This window comes from Monodelphis domestica, chromosome 5 (assembly GCF_027887165.1).
Source record: "Monodelphis domestica isolate mMonDom1 chromosome 5, mMonDom1.pri, whole genome shotgun sequence".
NCBI lineage: Eukaryota > Metazoa > Chordata > Mammalia > Didelphimorphia > Didelphidae > Monodelphis > Monodelphis domestica.
Genome location: NC_077231.1, coordinates 101,283,117 through 101,301,396, shown reverse-complemented (window position 1 = coordinate 101,301,396; position 18,280 = coordinate 101,283,117). Strand labels below are relative to the sequence as shown.

At 49.0% G+C, this 18,280-nt stretch overlaps 3 protein-coding genes across 10 annotated transcripts in view; 1 reads left to right on the top strand and 2 right to left on the bottom strand.

The window, feature by feature from the left end:
- Positions 1-1,866: 1,866 nt before the first annotated feature.
- Positions 1,867-12,844, bottom strand: POLR2F (RNA polymerase II, I and III subunit F). Of its 3 annotated transcripts, XM_056798933.1 has the most exons (6): positions 12,709-12,844; positions 12,392-12,545; positions 11,476-11,545; positions 10,724-10,854; positions 2,318-2,462; positions 1,867-2,053 (listed from the first exon to the last, which is right to left on the bottom strand). In XM_056798933.1, the coding sequence occupies exons 2-6, from the start codon at positions 12,409-12,411 to the stop codon at positions 2,000-2,002; spliced, it is 420 nt and encodes a 139-aa protein (XP_056654911.1). In that variant the 5' UTR covers positions 12,412-12,545; positions 12,709-12,844; the 3' UTR covers positions 1,867-1,999. The 3 variants fall into 3 exon arrangements, with proteins under 3 accessions (XP_056654911.1, XP_001365095.1, XP_007506277.1); XM_001365058.4 differs by having other exon boundaries at positions 2,318-2,389; positions 12,392-12,715; XM_007506215.3 differs by lacking the exon at positions 12,709-12,844 and having other exon boundaries at positions 12,392-12,653.
- Positions 12,726-18,038, top strand: C5H22orf23 (chromosome 5 C22orf23 homolog). 6 transcript variants are annotated; one of them, XM_007506219.3, is made up of 7 exons: positions 12,726-12,863; positions 14,224-14,332; positions 14,451-14,513; positions 15,885-16,061; positions 16,744-16,884; positions 17,269-17,369; positions 17,471-18,038. In XM_007506219.3, the coding sequence occupies exons 2-7, from the start codon at positions 14,233-14,235 to the stop codon at positions 17,546-17,548; spliced, it is 660 nt and encodes a 219-aa protein (XP_007506281.1). In that variant the 5' UTR covers positions 12,726-12,863; positions 14,224-14,232; the 3' UTR covers positions 17,549-18,038. The 6 variants fall into 6 exon arrangements, with proteins under 6 accessions (XP_007506281.1, XP_007506280.1, XP_007506279.1 ...); XM_007506218.3 differs by having other exon boundaries at positions 12,805-12,943; XM_007506217.3 differs by lacking the exon at positions 12,726-12,863 and adding an exon at positions 12,989-13,123.
- The window catches only part of MICALL1 (MICAL like 1), a 32,968-nt gene continuing 30,996 nt past the window's right edge, over positions 16,309-18,280 (bottom strand). Inside the window, exon 16 of the mRNA XM_056798925.1 lies at positions 16,309-17,473. Within this exon, the coding sequence (XP_056654903.1) occupies positions 17,364-17,473 (110 nt within the window). The 3' untranslated portion in view covers positions 16,309-17,363. The remainder of the gene's footprint in view (positions 17,474-18,280) is intronic.

The window sequence follows — 18,280 nt, the reverse complement described above, 5'->3', positions numbered from 1 at the left end:
TCTGAGGCCACTTTTGAACCCAGAACCTCCCAACTGGAGGCCCGGCTTTCTCTCCACTGAGTCACCGAGCTGCCCCTCCAAGATGTCTTAATCAGCCTTAAACGTGGTACTACAGGGCCTTGCTCCACTTTCCAGGGAGGCTATCTGAGGAGTCAGTGTAAGGCCCAGGGGGTTTATTCAGGTGTCTGTTGGGAGTGTCTACTGCTGACCCCGGCTCTTGGATCCCATTTCACCTAAAGGGCGTCTCATCCAGTGAGAGTGGGGCAGGGGGCCCAGCCTTGGACGGGACACTGAAAGAAGGGGAAAGAGCTGGACCGGAGGGGACCAGGAGGCGGAGAAGGCGGGCGCCAGGGAAGGAGCAGCCTCCCCGGGGATGAGGAGGGTGGAGAAGGGACTCCCGCCGGCTTCACAGATGAGGGAGCTCCAGGTGAGAGAGTGAAGGGACCACGGGCCAAACCACAGAGGATGGGGAAGGATGAGCATTTCTGACAGTCACCCGGGGAGGGACACGACCAAAGCCAGGCCACCAGAGGCAGCTGAGAGCAGGGAGGGCAGCAGAGGCCAGTCCAACTCTCCGCTGGCCCCCTGAGGGTTAACCTCCCCCCTCTTCTCCAACCGTGCCCCCCCACCCCCACCTCCCTTTAATCACATCTGATACGGAGCGGCCCAGCAGGGAACAAAGAGGCCATTTAAAGAAATGGGGCCGAGAAAATGACCCCCGCACTCCGGGGCGGCGGCCCGGGATGCCTGCACAAAGGCGGCATTTCAGGACTGAAATTTCAGCGCCCGATGTGATTAAAGGATTCCATGAGCTTGGGGCGGGGGTGGAGGGTGGGCGATGGGGGGGGAGGGCCACAAAGGCCACAGCTCAGCTCCACAGATTAACCCTCTCCCACCTGGACAGCCATCCCGCCGCCCCTCGCCCCAACCAGGGCTGCCCATCCCGTCCCGCCCCATTCTGGTGGGAGCAGGCTGGGGTCCTTCTGATTCCTGGGCCAAGGCAGAACTCGTGGGGACAGCAGGAAGGGTGTAAAGCAAAGACAGAGGGATCTGGGGAGGAGGTGGGGTCTTCACCTCGTTACCTGGGGAAGGGGACACCGAAGGGCAGGGGCAGAACAGTGTACATGGCATTGGGGGGTGGAAAAGGGAGGCCCTGCCTCCTATTTGAGGCAGCTTAGAGGGAGGCTCTCTTCTGATTTGGGAGCAAGGCCGGGGCTGGGGTTCTACCTGCTGCCTGCTCTGGCACAGAGAAGGTCCAGAGGGAAAGGGGAGGGCTCCGAGGGGTATGGGCAGGGCCCAGGGCCTGAGTGGGGGGGGGAGTCCTGCGGGGGGAAAGTGGGTGTCAGCCCCTCTCCTGGGCAGTTGATTTGTCCGGGGGTTCCCACAGGGCCAGGTGGGGTGGGGAGGCCTCCTCCCCTCCTATGCTTCCTGGAGGGACTCTGCTCCTGAAAGGGGATCCCGATGGGTGATAAGGGGCTTGGGGCAGGTCCTCAGGAAACAATGGGTGGTTTGATGAGACCTGCTCTGTGATACTCCTGAGAAGCCCCCGAAGTCAGTCCCCATCGGAGGAAATTGAAGGTTTCCATGGTAACCAGCTCCCCGGGCACAAAGGCCGGTCTGTCTGCTGGGGAGGCAGCTGAAGTATCTCCCTCCCTCGCTGTGGCCTCGGCCTCTTGTGAGCTGGGCTGGGGGAGAAGGAGCCTGGGGATGGGGGTGGGGGCGCCAGGGGCCTGTGGCGGTTCTTAGAGAGCTGATGGGTGACAGGACCGGTGGGCTGGGGGCCAGCACAGAGCCTGGCACCAGTTTCCAGGAGCCGGGCAGTGGCACCCAAGGGGGGAGGATGGATGGCAGCTCAGGCAGCTGGAGTAAGAAGAGAGGGTGAATAGGCTTTATTATCCATATAGAAAAATAAACAGAATGTACAAACTGCCGGGGGGTTGAGGGTGGGCAGGGGGCCGGGGCTCAGTCGGTGATGATGAGCTCGTCCACGCCCCAGTCTTCATAGCTCCCATCTGGCAGGTAGCGGCGGATGATAATGGGGATTTTTCGAGCCCTGTGGGTGGAAGGAGATGCTTGAGAGACAGTAATCCCTCCAGATCCCCAGGCAAAGGGAGAGGGGATACAGGCAGGGCCGGAAGGGCACCATGGGAGGAACGTCCCTCACGACAGGGCCCCACGCTCAGCGAAGGACCTGGAAAAGCCATTCCCTAGGCAGCGTCATCCTCCTCAGGGGGCACCTGTGTGGGACTGCTGGGGAGCTGAGGACCCGGCTAAGGAGGACAGCTGGAAGGTGGAAAACAGTTTTTGGAAAACTCACTTGAGTTCTTTCATGGCGATGAGCAGCGGATCCGTCTCCCCCTCCAACTCCACCATCACAGGGGCACACATCCTGTGGGGGGCACAAGGACAGCATGAGGCGGGTCCCAAATACCTCTGGGCCCTCCCTTTGAGGGAAGAAGGAGCTGGGGGAAGGACGAAGGAGAGATTTCAAGAGGAAGCATGAGGAGGCAGCCCTGGCCACGGAGGCTCCCAAGTCCTGAGCTGGTGTCTCTGCCTTGGTGGGCTGCAATGAGTGAACCAACGAGTTCCTCTGAGCCTCAGCTTTCCCAGCCACTAAATGATGGCTCTAAAGCCTCTCTCAGCCAGGACCTCGAATGGTCTAAGGTCCTTTCCAGTTCTCAAGGTCTGGTCTCCCAGCTCAGAAATTCCCAGTTCTAAGGTCCTTCCTGGCTCTGGCAGTTCTCTCTTAGTTCCAGATGAAGGAGTTCCAGGAAAGATCTTTCCATTGGACCCTGAAGTATGGGCAGGATTTGGAAAGGGCAGTCCGGGCATGGGGCCTACAATAACTACTATTTCTAAAGCAAGTTACTCTGAGATGTGGGATACAAGTCTGACCCTTTTAAACTGAGACTCAACAAGGGAGCGTGACTTGCCCAGGGTCACCTGGCTGGTCAGGGTCATAGCCACCTCTGCCCTCCAGGCCTCCTTTGTCTCCATAGGCCTGTTTCTCCCTCTGCACAAAGAGGCTACCTGCAATGACCTTTCCACATGAATCCCCTGCTTCCCTCCACCCGTCCCTGCCTCAGGAGAAATGCCCAGGTCTACTGGTCCTCTGTATTCCCAGAGAAATGTGTAGGATATAATTAACTACTTCTTGTTCCCTACTGACCAAGCCCTCAGAAATGGTTATACCTAGCTGCTGTCCACCCTGGCCCACCTACACTACCCACCTCCTCCAGGACGTCTTGCCAAATGCTACTGTCCACCCAACATGCATCTCCTCTCCCTTCTCTGCACAATACCAGGCCCTAGTAGTGTCCCAGACACAAGTGTTTCCTTGAGCATGTCCTATCTTCCCAATGAGATCCTGGGAGCACGCCTCAGCAATAATGATAAGAGCAGCCCTCTGAGGTCCCCAAAGTGCTTTCCTCACAAGCACTCTGGGAGAGGAGTCAGGGTACAAGTCTTCTTCTCCCCATTTCACAGATGACGAAGCAAGGTCTGAAAAGTTAAGGGCCCTGCCTAGGATAGCCCAGCTCCTATGTCTCCGGGGCAGCCTATGAGCTCAGGACTCCTGATCCCAAGTCTGGGGCTCCCTCTTTCACCATGAATCACATGGGGAAAAATCAGCCTCAGATCCACAACTTCTATTACATTCCATAATTAATTCAAAATGGATATTTGGCCTGAATATTAAAAATCATGTCACTAAAAATGAGAAGAAAAGCAAGAGGGTATCACGGAAAAGTGCTGGTCTTGATGCCAGGCAAGACCTGTGTAGGCAGCCTGCCTCCCAGAACCTCAGTTTCCTCATCTATAAAACAGAGGGAATGATCCTGGGGCCATCCCCTCTGGCTGGGTTGTTGAGGCCTGTGCTTTATAAACGAAACTCCTATTATTAGGATTATGGGCCCTCATCATTTCTCTCACCCAGCTCTTCATTTCACCAAAGAGGAAGCTTAGACTGGAGGCAGGAAGTCACCTGCTTGTGGTCACCCAGGGAGTTCAGTTCCCTTGGATCCTACCCAACTGCCACACAATAAACCCTTGTCAAAGCGGCCCGTCATTCATTTTCCAGGGATCCTTCTCTCATGGGGGAGAAGGGTTCTGTGACTGTCCTTACCTCTTCTTTGATTGCTCAAGAGCATGGAAAACCGAAGCTGGAAGGAACCCCAGAGAACATTCAGCTTAACCCAACCCAAGAGGCCATGTGGCCTTAGGTAAGTCTTTTCCCAAGTCTGGGTCTCACTTCTGAGTAAAATGAGGGGGATTTCACTAAATGCTCTCCATGGTTCTTTCCAGGCCTATCTGTGAAGAAGGCTGATAATCTCTGAGGCCTCAGGAGAATGGCTCAGGCTGAAGGAACCACCATCCTTCAGACACTAAGGGGGGTAGGGGGGAGTGACCCCCTCTGCCAGGCAAGAACCCAGCAGAGGTGACAGAGGGAGAGGCCACCCAAGCCCTGAAGAGAGCTTTCTGCCTTAAGTGAGACTGATGAAAGCTTCTGGGTCACTTGGGAAAGAAGATGCCATGTCTTTGCTGGCTGTATTTCCCATCAGGCTAGAGATTGTTTCTTTCTAATTGCCCTGGCCCAGCAGCAAGAATGATGTTTGACAGTAGTAATGAGAATGAGAATGGCTAACAGTAATCAAGCAATTGATGATTTGTGAAGCTCTTTACAAAACGTTCCTCCATTTGGTCTCGCCTTTAATCCCGATTGTTACTAACGTGCGGCCTTTGCAATGTCATTTCCCCGTTGGGGCCTCAGGTTCCTCTTCTGTGAAATGAAAGGGTTGAGCTAGACACCCAGCAAGTTCCCTTCTAGCTCTAACATTCCAGCATCCAAGTGTCTGCTTCTGGCCCCTCCGGTGAGGTACCACACCAACAGAGGAACAAGCTGGGCAAGATCCAGGGCTCTTTGGTTTGGAAGGCAGTGGAGTTATGGTGGAGGCGCTCATATGCAGGCATACCGTCCGTCCTCACTTTGACTTTTATTTAGATCCGGCCAATGAGCTTGGGGACGATGCTTTTATATGAATGACGGTTCATCGGAAACTGACTGACCTAGAGATGAAGCTTTCGCTCTGACCAGACATCAGCCCTTCATCCTATAAACAAGCACCAATACAATCTGGAGACTAGTCAAACAGGCCTGGAACTGGTGATTGGTGAAATACAAGTTCATTTAGAGTCTGAGGGCCCTCGCACTTGGAGATGTACATACTCTGAAATGATCTCTGGCGTCCCATTCCCAGAAGGACCAGGGAAGTGTCTGCAGTGCAGGGCAGTGACCACCAGGTGGTGCACCACCAGGCTACAAGGACATGGTTTGTCATACCTGGCAGTGACCACCAGGCGGCGAGCAAGGCTGGCCCTGGCTTCGCCCTTGCCCACCAGCCCTGCCAGCTTGGACCTTTTCCTGTCTAAACCTCATAGGGGCTAATGAGGAAATGCATGGGGAATGCTTCAGTTCCTATTTCGATCTCGAAGTTAAATGGCAGTTGAAGCTGAGCTCAATCAATCCTTGGACAAGAACTTAGCCACCATTGAGTCTGTTCCTGTGGACTCCCTCGGTGGAAGGCCCTGTCCTTGACGGATGCTTTAAAGGAGGCAAAGATGCTTAAAACAGGCAGTCTCGACTTTGAGGAGCCTCAAGAGTCTACAAGAAGGGCTGATAATAATACTAATGCCCTCGACTTGGTCTGGCCCTTTTGGGTTGCTAAAATACTACCTTCACATACATTTCATCCAAGCACAGAGATGGAAGGAAACTCAAGCAATTTTTTTTTCTTTTTTCCTTTTTTCTCTTTTCCTTATTTTATTATTATTATTATTTTTACATTATTTTATTTTTTCCCTTTTTCTCATTTCTATGTACTTAAGGTACATATGATCAATATTAATTTTATTCTACAATATTAGTTTAAATATATATACTTGCTGTTATTATTAATACGCACCCAAACAGCTTTAGACTATGGGAACCTGCCATTTATTGATAATTGCTGTGGGACTATGATTAATGTTTGTGTCTGATTCTAGGAACGGGATCAAACAAGGAGCACAGAGATAACCTGGATAATGCCAAAAGAGCTCACAAGTCTAAAAATCAAAAGACCAATCCAGGTAGGATTAATGCATTTCTAAGCCAATACTAAGGACTTGAACCTAGTGTGAGACTCGGGGTTGCGACACTTGACAGACGTTAAGATGTAGGCCTTCCCTGTATCCACACTCTTCGTGAAAGTACCTACAGACAAGTACCTAAGGTTGGCTACCATCCTGGCTCCATCCATCCCTGAGAACGAAGGTAAAATCAGACGAGGGAATAACACTTCCCTAGATATAAAATAGAAATCTGGTCCTCTTTTTTCTCTCCTATAGTATGGCAACTTCCTGTAGCCTTGGCTGCAAATGGGGAAGTAAAATATGCTGCATTCTGTCCTACAGACTTGTGGGATTAGAAATTACTTAACTGGACCCTAATACAGGGGCCTGTGAAAAAAAATTTTTTTTTTATTCTTGCTTTCTCAAATTTTGTATACATAGATTTTTTTGATTTTGATACTGATTTTGAATTCTTCTCTAATATAAATATGCATATATAAAGGGTTTATATTTTTTCCCTTAATTTTTTCCCTTTTTCTTCTTTTGATTTTGATTTTTTATTTTATTTTCATTTTGTTTTGTTTTTCTTTTGGATTAACTCACACACCCCCACAACTAAAACTTGAATCCTCAGCTGGACTCAGTGTTTTTTCAACACTTTCTTCAGGGGGGATTGTATTTCATCAAATCCAAGATTTAAATTTTGTTCGAGATAAATCTTCAGAGAAGAAGCTTGCTAACTAACTGAATCCAGAGAATGAACTGTTTGCAGAAAGATATCTAAACCTTTTCACTACAGGAAGATCCAGAATGAACCTTGGGGTGTGGTTGATTGAACATTTTTTGAATGTACACTCTTATGCCAAAGGGGACTGCCCCCTACTTGGCTTTTGTCAATGCGCCCAGCAAAACATTGGTTTGCTGTCTTTCTCTCTCCTCTATTTCCCCATATTTACAACTATTATAATTTTCCTCTTAGTGGGTAAAAAATTTTTGTATACACTTACAGTTAGAAATTTTTGGGGTGCAGTATGCTTATGTTTAGTGATCAATTGGGGAGACTAGTCTCCCAATCATCATCAGGGGGGATTGTGAATTTTAAAAGTCTCCATCTTGGTCTAGCACCCAAAAATTGTGCACACCCACACTACACGGGCATGTGCTAGTCAATGACAAATCAGAAATAACTAACTGCCCACCTGGGCGGTCCTAAGCTAAGCTAGAGCCAACCATTGGCACTTGTGAGAAACAGGAAGTGAGGTAAGGAACAGCCTCTGGAATTCGCTGACTTCCTGTGGAGAGAGCTAGAGGCCAGTTGGTGTTAGGAGCTTGGAGGGAGAGGACGCCCGCAGACAGCTTTCCTTCAGATCACTCACATGAGTTAAGGACTGATTCTTTCCACCTTGGCCCTTTGGGCCTAAAACTCCCTCTGCCTTGGTCAGAGGTTGAGTAGCCCCTTTCCCTTTTCTCTTCTCTCCTTCTCTCCCTCTCCTTTCCCTACTCCCAGTGTGATTAAACCTCCATAAACTCCATTCTGACTTGAGTGTTTCATTTTAGGAATTTCATAAGTAAATTCCTTGGCGGCCATTGTTCAATATTATAACAATCCCAGAAGCTAAAAATTTCTACCATTACAATATCAGGTACCTCCCCAACACTCCAAGTTGTCCTCATCCCTGTTTCTTCAACCAGATCACTCAGCACTTGAACAAACACAAGCTTGTGAAAATCCTTCCTAAAACATGGCCTCAGAACAAAAGCTGCTATATTGCAGATCAGAAAGGCCCTGGGCAGAGGGAGTAGGGGCTATTTGTCTATCAGGCTGCTGGTTGCTATGTCTCTCTCAACAGAGTCTCAAATCCTGTGGGCTCTTCTGGCTGCCATAGCATTATGCTGTTAATGTGTACTGAAGCAGTCAGGTGGCACAGTGGATAGAGCACCAGGTCTGGAGTCAGGAAGACTCATCTTTCTGAGTTCAAATTTGGCCTCAAACTCTTACTAGCTATGTGTGAATCTTAAAAATGCTCAGACTCTACTTCAGAAGATTTGGTTAAGCTATTCCCTTATTGTAACAAAAGGAGGTACTTGATCAGGAATGTATTGGGAATTTTAACATTACTCCACCCATACTTAGACAGTGCTTTAGGGGAAGATAAAGTTGTAAACTCCTTACTGAACAATGAAAAGTCCCCAACTCATAGTGAAGCTAAAACCTTAAGCTAGATCTATTTTTAGATCTAATACAAAAGGGTGCTAAGTACCTATAAAGGTTAAATTAATCACTAAAAGGTCAAGCAACTTACAAAAGCCAAGCTTAACAAAAGAGGCCTGAAGTTTTAGTCTACCCAGAGAAGTTGAGAACTAAGGAGTGGTGAGAGCTAAGAATGGGCAGTCCTGGGAAAAAGCATCTACTGTGATTGGTAGACGTGAAAATTTAGGGGAGGTGACATAAGAGAAAATTTCTTTAAAAGGAAAGGACTTGTTGAATTTGAGTTAGTTGGAGTTCCTAGTTGGAGATGGAGTTTGGAGGAGCTGGCTCTCTGAAGCTGGCTCTCTGACTAGTTGGAGTTCGTAGTTCAGTTTGGGAGTTCACTGTGGTGGGACAAATCTTGTGGTGAGTGATTAAAGACTGACTAGTCTCTCTTAAGGCTCAGGCCTAGGCCCTTCATACTATTTTCTCTTATTCTTTCTCTTTCTCTCCCTTTCCTTAATTCCTTCATTTTTATTAATTAAAATCTCCATAAAAACCCAGCTGACTTAGGTATTTTCATATTTGGAAATTTTTCCCATGGCGACCACTTGTTTTTGATTAAAATCAAGACACTAAAATTATCTTCACAGTTTTGGCAATTCACAGTCTTGAAAACCATATTTTCGCGGTCACATATGTGACCCTGGACAAATCACTTAACTGGTTTGCCCCAGTTTCCTCATCTATAAAATGAGCCAGAGAAGGAAATAGCAAACCACTCCAGTATCTTTGCCAAAGAAAACCCCAAACAGAATTACGAAGACCAAACTGTGTACTGAGCTTGAAATTACTAACACCCCATTCCCTGGTCTAGCCACACCTTTCTTGGTCTGAACATCTTTAGCTGACAATTTTGAACTCACATAGAGGACTTAACATTCATTTCTATTAAATTTCATCTTGTTAGACTCAACCCATATGTCTGTTATCCCTCCCAGATTTGTATCACCTTCACATCTGGTAATCACACCTACATCCAAACCATTGATAAAAAGCTGAACAGAATATAACAGAACAGACACCCTGGGCACTTCCATTAGACCCAGAAAACAAAGTTCTTGCCACTGAAGTCTTTGGCTCTGTCAAATCATCCAACAACAGCAACTGATGATTTTAATAACCTGAACAAAGAGGCCTTGTCATCTGCTTTGCCCCTACCCTTAAGGACCATGGGCCCTCTTTCCATCAGACTTGAAGCTGAAATCTTCCTTTGTGCCATTTCCTCAATTTTCTAATGTGAGCTCCTTGAGGGCAGGAACTATCTAACTTTTCTCTCTGGATCCCTAGTGTTTAGTACAGTGAACTGTAAAAGGAAGAATTTAGGGGGCAGCTGGGTAGCTCAGTGGATTGAGAACCAGGCCTAGAGAGGGGAGGTCCTAGGTTCAAATCTGGCCTCAGACACTTCCCAGCTGTGTGACTCTGGGCAAGTCACTTGACCCCCATTGCCTAGCCCTTACCACTCTTCTGCCTTGGAGCCAATACACAGTATTGACTCCAAGACGGAAGGTAAGGGCTCAAAAAAAAAAAGGAAGAATTTAATAAATGCTTCTTCACTCACTGATCCATTCAATCATACTGTTGTATTCTCTTTCACTTATTTTAGGTCATAGCAAAAATGGATTCTTCCTCTTTGTGCCCCATTCTCCTCTTGCCCTCTTTGGGCCTTGCTCACACTTGGGATGGAAATCCTGTGGAAGTCCTTTTCTTCCAGGCCCAAACCAAACCCTCTAGCTGAGAATTACCTCTTTCTCATGAACTGATCCTCCTAGAGCTTTCCCTAGATGTCTTTCTAATATCATCTGTAGCAGTTATCTTGCCCCCAAGGAAACTACAGGCTTTTTTCATTCATTAATCCATCACTTGATAACCCTTTATTAAAATGCCTAGTGGGTGGAAAGCACTGTGCTGGGCACCAGAAATAGGAAGGCAAGTTTCCCTGTCCCTGGATCAGAGATTTTGAACTTTGAGGTCATCTGGTCTAATGTCATTTTACCTATGAGGAAGCTGAAGCCCAGAGGAACAAAATGGCTTATTAGTCAAATGGAGCCCTGATCTTTTGACTTCAACTTTGTATCAATTTCCCAAGATTTCCTTGGTGTAGAAAGTCTTTTCACAAAGGCAGATTGCAATCCATCAAGAACACAGTAGTCTTGGGCAGTTGTCATGGAGAGACTAATGCTGCTAGGAGCAACAGGGTTGGACAAGGGCTGTCAGGACTGCACTGCAGGTCTACCTGAATAACTCTCAAATTCATCATTTTACCTTTTAGGCCCAGATATTTTACAGAGAAGATTCTTAATAAATATCTGCTGGGTTGACAGGTTGATGGGAGGATGGGGAGAGACTAGAGGCACTCAAACTTACGCAATCTGTAGGGCCCGGGTGCCCAGGACCCGGGCTCGCTCATACTTAGTCATGTAGGGGGTAGTGATTCTCTTCTGGTTTGCTTGCTGCCGTTCCCCAGAAGGAAGGATCTCCACATTCTCCTGGCCCTCCTAGAAAAAAGAGTAGAAAGTGGGAAATTTCCTTTTGGGTATAAAACAAAGGGAGAAAAGTCAAAGGTTTAGACCTAAAGGTTCCTGACACTTTATCCTGAGATAATGGTGAAAGAAAACTACAAATCCTCTCAACAGAGGTCTAGGAGCATGCTTCTCGACCACAAAAGCAGTGATAAGTGCCTGGCAGAGTCAGTCTGGAGGAATCAAAGTTGAAAAACTTTCACCTGTTGGACCAAAAGTCTGCTGACTAGCCACATTCCTGGTCAGATGGGAATGGGGAATATACTTCTTGCTGTGAAGCCCCTGCCATTCCCCAATCTGTCTAGCTGGAGAACAGGGTAGATGTTTGACTTTCAAAGTTACTTGAAGTCTCCTACACCTGCCCCTTCTGAGATACTTTACCTGGGAATATGTGTCTGAGAGCCTCAGAAGTCAAGGTCAGTCCAAAGGTGGGATGAAAAGCCTGCATTTAGATTGTCTACAATCAGGGGTGGTTCTGTTCAATAACTATAGCCTTCCTTGTGGTTCCAAGTGAGAAGAGCCATGAATTAGAATGCTCTGTACCTCCCTGGCTTTAGATATATTGGGGCAGTAAGAGTCCATGAGAGAAATACTGACCTCCTCGGGGTTCTCCAAGTCATCTAGGCCCTCATCTTCCTCCACATCATCAAAGTCATCACCATCATAACTGTACAGGAAAAAAGCACCAGCCCCCTGTGAAATGGTGTGTACAAAGAGACACTCCCCTCACCACCCCCTCAATTCCATACTAGATCTGTAAAATGCTAGATTAGGCATGGAAGACCTGGGTGTGAAATTTACAAGGTCACTCACTGAGTGACCCTGATAAGTAAAAAGAGTGAGTTGAGGAAGTAATCTGAGTCCTGTCTTACTTTGGTATCTTTGTTCCCAGGCTGGCCTCAGGTGCTAGAGGGAACTAGATCTTTGTCCCAAACCCAGTCTCTTTGGATCAAAGCCCAAGCTGGCAATTAATCAGCATTTATTGAGCCCCCACTGTGTGTTGGATGCTATGCTGAGCATTAGGAATCCAGAGACTGAGACTAAAAATTTTTGTTCTCTGGGAGCTTTCAGAACCAGAATCCAACCCCCTCATTTTGCAAAGGAGGAAACTGAGGCCAAAGGAGAGTAAGAAACTTGCCCAAGTCATGCAGTTTGTCTATATTGGATGCAAGATAGTGAGCACAGGTTTTACTGGTCCTGGATCACAAAGGCCTCTCTGACTATACCAGTTTTTACTCCGGTTCCCCAACACTGGGCCCCCGAATCCTGGCCCCTGACAATTTCGTGTGCTTCTCCAGCCTCTCCTCTCTATCCTTTCCCCACTACTCCCAGATACCCACATCATCCCATTCCTCTATTCCTCCACCCCTACCCCTCCCTTTTACCCTTTCCCCCTCCTTTGCAGCTTTCTCCTCTATCTTTCCTCCTCACCCCTCTCCACCCCCTCCCCCTGCTCAATATCCATCCCTTCCCCCTTCTCTACTCTTTCTACCAGTCCCTTCCCCACACTCACTTGTCCTCGTTGTCAGACATGACTGTGGATCCTAGGGTTCTGACCGAATGGTCGTCTTAGCCAGGGAAAGATGTCTTCGAACAGAACCTTTTTCACAGAACCCGACGATCCCAAGCCTCAAGGATCGGCCTCATGAGCTGCTCCGGAGCAGGACCTAGTGAACAAACTCACGTTTTCTAGCACCCACTTCCGGGTCAGCCCTGCCAGAAGCCCCCAGCGCCTGCGCAGTGAAATTAACTTGTACGTAATCTCCGGGGCGGAGCCTCGAGCTCAGAGGGCAAGGAAGGGTGGTGAGCGACTAGGGGGCGGAGCCTGACCTAGGAAGGGGCGTGGGATTGCCGTTGTCATGGCAAAGAGGAGCCGGATCGATCTGAGCGGCGGTTCCCTCGGCAGCCGGAGGCAGAGGCGGGAGCGCTTGGGGACAGGGGAAGCCCCGGGGACTGAGATTGTCCCAGTGTAGCTGCACAGCTTGGTGCGCGTCCTTCGCAGTGGAAACGGAGCCGGGAGTTACTGGGGGAAAGGGAGCCGGAGGGAGAACCTGGAGGAGGAAGAGTCAGTGTTGCCATGGCACCGGGAGGCGGGCCTGGAGGGGGCGGATACGGAAGCGCCGATGGGAGGGACGGGAACTGAAGGGAGGGAACCAGGAGATACGTAACCGCGGTGTCAGAGGTGGAACCCAGAGTGTTCTTGAAAGGACGGAGCCTGAAGAGAGAGGACCGGGCCGTTGCCATGGTATCGGAGGCGGGTTCCGGGGTGTTTCTGTAGAGGCGAGGTCAAAAGGAAGAGTGGTGGCCATGCTGTTGCCATGGTACCGGAGGCGGAGCCAGAGGCGCTGGAAACTTGGACTGGGGGCGGGGCCTCACTGAACCGTTGCCTTGGTAGCTGGAGGCGCCAGCTGCTCTGAGCCCATGGACCCGGTGGTGGGACTCCAGCGATTTGGAGCCCGACCCTGGGGGAAAGGGGTAGTAGCCCAGGGAGGGTGGGTGTGGGAGGCTTGTCTCGTGGCATCGCCCCGACTGGGTCGGCCTACCACGATAGTTGTGACACCATAAGCAGGGAGTTCGGTCCTTTATTCCGTAGTGGGACTGCCGTAGTGATCTTCTTTCCTTGTCGCCGGTAATGCAGCCCGCGTTCCAAGCTCTGGGCATCTCTTGAGAGCCCGCGATGCTTCCTATCAGACATGGCCCGGGAAGAGCCGAAGCGGACCTGCTAGGGGTCAGCGGAAGCCCAGAGCTGCCAAAGAGCTCAGGACATCGAAGCCAACCCCCTCTCCCATTCCCTACCGCTAACCCATTCAACTCGCTTCTAGGCCAGTTCGAGAGCCGCTTCAAAGTGGGACGGGATACCTTCATAGTGAGCTTCTCGGCCCTTGGAGGTCTTCGGCAAGAGTCCAACTGGTTTCTTCCAATTAAAATTCCACGACTCCAACCTTAGTCTCCTAGGAAGACTAGTTTGAGGAAATCTCTTCTACTTTTAAGGAGTTCCAGTTGTTGGGGGGTGGGGGGGGAGTATTCTGACATCAAGTATAAGATTAGACCCATCGTTCCCCAGTTCTGCCAGAAAGGCCTCTGAGGCTGAGTAGAACCAGACATCCATCCACATAAAGACCTTTCTAATACCTAAGGACAGCCAGCATTTCCTCCTTCCAAGGCATCACTGCTCCCAACTACGAAGATCCAAGATTTCTTCATGGCTCAGCCTCTCAGTGCATCATCTTAAGCATCTCCTTAGGCCCATTTCCCTATCTGTAAAATGAAAAAATTAAAAGAGATCTCTTCTAGTTTTGTCATTCTGGGAAGTTAGCCCTAAAAGGCCTTCTTTTCCACCCCTAGAGTTTTGCCATGGCAGCAAAGGGAAAATCAGGCACAGTAGCCAAAGGAACTGGTTTCTGGCACTCACCCCAAACCAACTACACCCCAGAAACCTGTCAGCTGCTGAAAGGTCAGTGGAGGGGCTGGGGGATGGGGTGGGAGGCAACACTGAAGGAAAGGCTGGTCAGGAAAAAGCCCCAGGGCAGGTGGAAGCCCAGCAACTCTCATTACAATTCTTTGTTTTGCAGTGATGATGGAGGAGTCCAAACTCAACAACTTCCAGCAGCGACAACTCATGGATTCTATGAAAAGTAATTTGGGGGAGGGGGAAGCTAAGTGGCTCACTGGATAGAAAGTCAGGGAAGTCTTGGGTTCAAATTTGGTATGGCCTCAGACACTTCCTAGCTGGATGTCTCTGGGCATGTCACTTAATCCCCAGTTGCCGGCCCTTTACTGCTCTAATGCCTTAGAAGTGATACTTATTATTGATCCTAAGACAGAAGGTAGTTTAAAAAGAAAGAAAAGTAATTTAAAGCCCTGATCCTCCTCTTCCTTTTTCACTGCCTTCTCCACCCCTTAACCAGAGAGGCATAGCAATAACTGTCTGTATAGTTGACTGGTCACATTACCCTTACTGCCTAGAGATTCCTTTGGGGTAGGTTGTTTAGCACCAATATATATGTGTATAATTCATTTTTCCAGTCAGACTATAAACTATTTGAGGGGTAGGTAGCTACCACTTTCCTTCTACAGAAGTCACATGCCTAGAAGAGAAACTTTGAGGGAGCTCACACTTCTGTTGGCCTTAACTTTTTCAGTAAAGTGGGAGATGGGTTTCCGGTTGAATGTTGGAGGATTGAGGTGGTTGTGGTGTTTGCAAAGATTGGAGGGCATAAACAGGGATCCAAACACAATAGATATCAGAATATGTTATGCACAGTTTGATGAAAAACTCAGGGGGCAGGGCAGTTAAGTGGCACAGTGGATAGAATGCCAAATCTTTAAGACAGGAGGTCCTGGGTTCAAATTTGACCTCAGACATTCCCTAACTGTGTGACTCTGGGCAAGTCCCTTAACCCCCATTGCCTAGCCCTTACCACTCTTCTATCTTGAAAATGATACTTAATATAAATTCTAAGAAAAGGTAAGGGTTTTTAAAAAAGCAATACAAGGAAGGGAGTTCCTTCAAGGTAAGGGTACCAGAGAAACTTCATCAGAGTAGATCACTTGGGCAGGAAGGAGTTGCAGAGGGTATTCCTGTTCAGAAAGGACTTGGTCTAGAACAATTCTGATATTTTAATGGTATAACAAAGGCCCAGGGGCAGGAAGGCATTCCTGAATCTTTCCAGGTCAATACTCTTCCTAAGCCCTGGTCCTCCAGGGCTTAGGAAGAGTTCCTTAGGTTTACTTATTCCCCTTATCCCTGGGACTTTCTTCACATCCTCCAGTCTTGCTACTCAAATTGAAGAACTGTAGGACCTTCCCCCAGCCCCAACATTATTGCTACTCTACTGACTTGGAAAGGCCCCTACAGGATTTCACTTGAGACCTGTGAGGCCAATTACTTCTATTTGACAGATGGGGAAATCAAGGCTTAGGAGAAGAGGTGGGAAGTATCCAAGTCAAAGGTGGACTCCTGGGACCTGGACCTTTGCCCTCTTTCCTTCCTCATCTTTTCCTAGGAGGTGAGTCACTACCTACTCGGTGCAACCCGATATCTACCCAGAAGCCAACATCCAAGAGAATCAGCAGTTTCTGTCTGCCCCCCATCTTGGCACCAAGGCCACACCTCCGCCCAGCTGAACTCTGTCAGGCCAATGAGGCCTACACCCGAGAGCAGTTCAAACCGAGACCTTGTAGTAAGTATAAAGCCCTGGGCCTGGGTAAAGTGGCCCCAAAATAAAGAGGTGAGGGCACTGTTGCCTTCAGCCCAGCCATAGGCACAGTTTGGGACAGATATTGAAATGGCAGCTACCTCAAGTTTATCAAGATTCTCCTCAAAATGAACTGGAACATTAGCCAAGGTCTGTTACCCAATCCAATGTGAGCAGTGATGTTATCCTGAAGCAACATCAGAGGCAGAAGAGGAAAAGAAAAAACACAAACTTGTGTCAGGGGAAGATTTATTGGAGGAAAATAGTGATGAGCTGACAGGATGGGGCTGGAGCTACTGTGGCACCCCCCCCCCCCAATCTCAACAGTGGCCAGCATCTCTCTGAACTAGGGCAGAGGGTAGCCCATTGTCTGTCCTTCCTTCCTTCCTTCCTTCCTCCTGGTACTTCATCCTGAACAAACCTCCTATCCCAACCTCAGCTCAGTCTCCAAAGTAGCCTTCTCCTTTCTCCAGCTCCGAAGCATCACTTGGCTTTTGGACCCCATTGTGTGCCCTGTCTGTGTCCAGCACAGAGCCCTGAGGGTCTGGGAGCCCAGGCACAGGTGTGCCAGGTGTGTGCCCAAGGGCATATCCTCTAGTAAGAGAGGCCCAATATAGTCCTGTTCTCCCATTCCTCCCACACATGGGTTCTTTTGGGGCTTTTTCAGAAGATATAGAGAAAGAGAAAGAGAGACTCCAAGACATATTTGCCAATGGAAAGGATGCCATTGAGAAGAGGAAAAAAAAGCAGTCTGTGCGGCAAATTGAGCCTCCATCCTCGGACCCAGAACCAGATAGATTTGAAGAATGTAAGGCACTATGAATATGCCCGGGGCCCCAAGGGGGTCAGGGTACCCCAGCCTTTCTCCTGGGCCACCTCATCATGTGAGCACACTGAGCCAGATGGCTTCCGGGTCTAAATTTGGTGAGCCTGTGACTCGTGGCCATGTTACAGGCCAAAAGGGGATGATAGGGCCTGGGAAATTGAATGGCCCTAAAGAATACAGCCATTCCTCTCCCAGGTGGGTTATGATTTTCATTCAACTCAATCCCCAGGAGTTCCAAAAGGGCAGGACCTCAGAGATGTTAGGAGAGTTGGGTCTTGGGAGCTCTGGTTCCATCCCTTCCCTTAAGAGGAGAAAAAGGCCTTAACCATCCCCATTCTGTTGGAATGAATTTTCTCTCCTTTTCAGTGGTGAAGGAAGTTCGAGAGAGGCAGGAGTTCCTGGCTGAAATGCAGGCACTAGGACAGGGCAAACAGTACCGAGGGATCATCCTCACTGAGATCTCACAGGTAGGAGTGGGCACAGCTAGCAGCCAGCTCTCCATCCTGGGATTTGGCGATGTAAGTGGCTCCATTTTCCTTGACCATCATTTTTTCAATGCCTTCTGCAGAAACTGCGGGAGATGGAAGATATTGACCAAAAGAGAAGTGATGAGCTTCAGAAGGCACTGGCCAAAACCTCTCCATAAGGAGCAAATACTGTGACAGGGCAGGGGAAGGGACCCAGAGGCTGGTCACTGGTGACTCGTCTCTTTGTAGCACCAAAGTCACCCTTCCGTTGCAGCCCAGGACCCTGGTATCCTGGAAGACAAGCAGCTGGTGGGGCTATACAGATTCTCTTCTTCAGGAATGGCTGACCAGCTGGCCAGAGAGCCTATGAGACATCCATTCCCCTGCCCAGACCCACCATGGGTGGCCTTGTGCTGAAAGAAGTCCTCCAACTTTAATAAGACCCAGGCATTAGGGCAATCTCACCCCCTTGGCCCCAGGCTCCCAAAGAGCTTTGGAGGGCCTCTCCACAACTCCTATTGCCTACCCCAAGCCCTCAGGCCCTTTCCTCCCAGTGTTAGCTTGGGAAAAAACCAACTCCTTTGGGCCCCACCTCTGACATCTTCCAGCAGTGAGCCAGGGTTACTTTAGCCCCAAGGATGGAAAGACCAATAAAACTGTTGGTTCAAATTTTGGGGAAAACAGTAGCTTTGTTTTTGAAGAGGGAAAATCTTGTGTTAGAGTTAGTGGGTTTGAATTTTAGAACTGTACCTGCTGGGGAGGTGGGAGTTCATTAAGAACTGACCCACTGTGGCAAACGTTTTTCATACCTGACAATGACAATCAAGGCCAGTTAGTCCAACCCATAGGTGAGAGGGATCCCCACCATCAAAAAATCAACAAATCTAGCCTCTACTTGAAGCTTTCCAAGG

Bases quoted from the DNA above. Each gene is read 5' to 3' on its own strand.
- C5H22orf23 (XM_007506216.3), top strand. From the start codon at position 13,556: ATGCTTCCTATCAGACATGGCCCGGGAAGAGCCGAAGCGGACCTGCTA. The intron at 13,607-14,223 runs GTCAGCGGAAGC...TTCCACCCCTAG, and splicing joins CCGAAGCGGACCTGCTAGGG to AGTTTTGCCATGGCAGCAAA. The intron at 14,514-15,884 runs GTAATTTGGGGG...ATCTTTTCCTAG, and splicing joins ACTCATGGATTCTATGAAAA to GAGGTGAGTCACTACCTACT.
- POLR2F (XM_056798933.1), bottom strand. From the start codon at position 12,411: ATGTCTGACAACGAGGACAA. The intron at 11,546-12,391 runs GTGAGTGTGGGG...TTTCCTGTACAG, and splicing joins ATGTCTGACAACGAGGACAA to TTATGATGGTGATGACTTTG. The intron at 10,855-11,475 runs GTCAGTATTTCT...TCTTTTTTCTAG, and splicing joins ACTTGGAGAACCCCGAGGAG to GAGGGCCAGGAGAATGTGGA.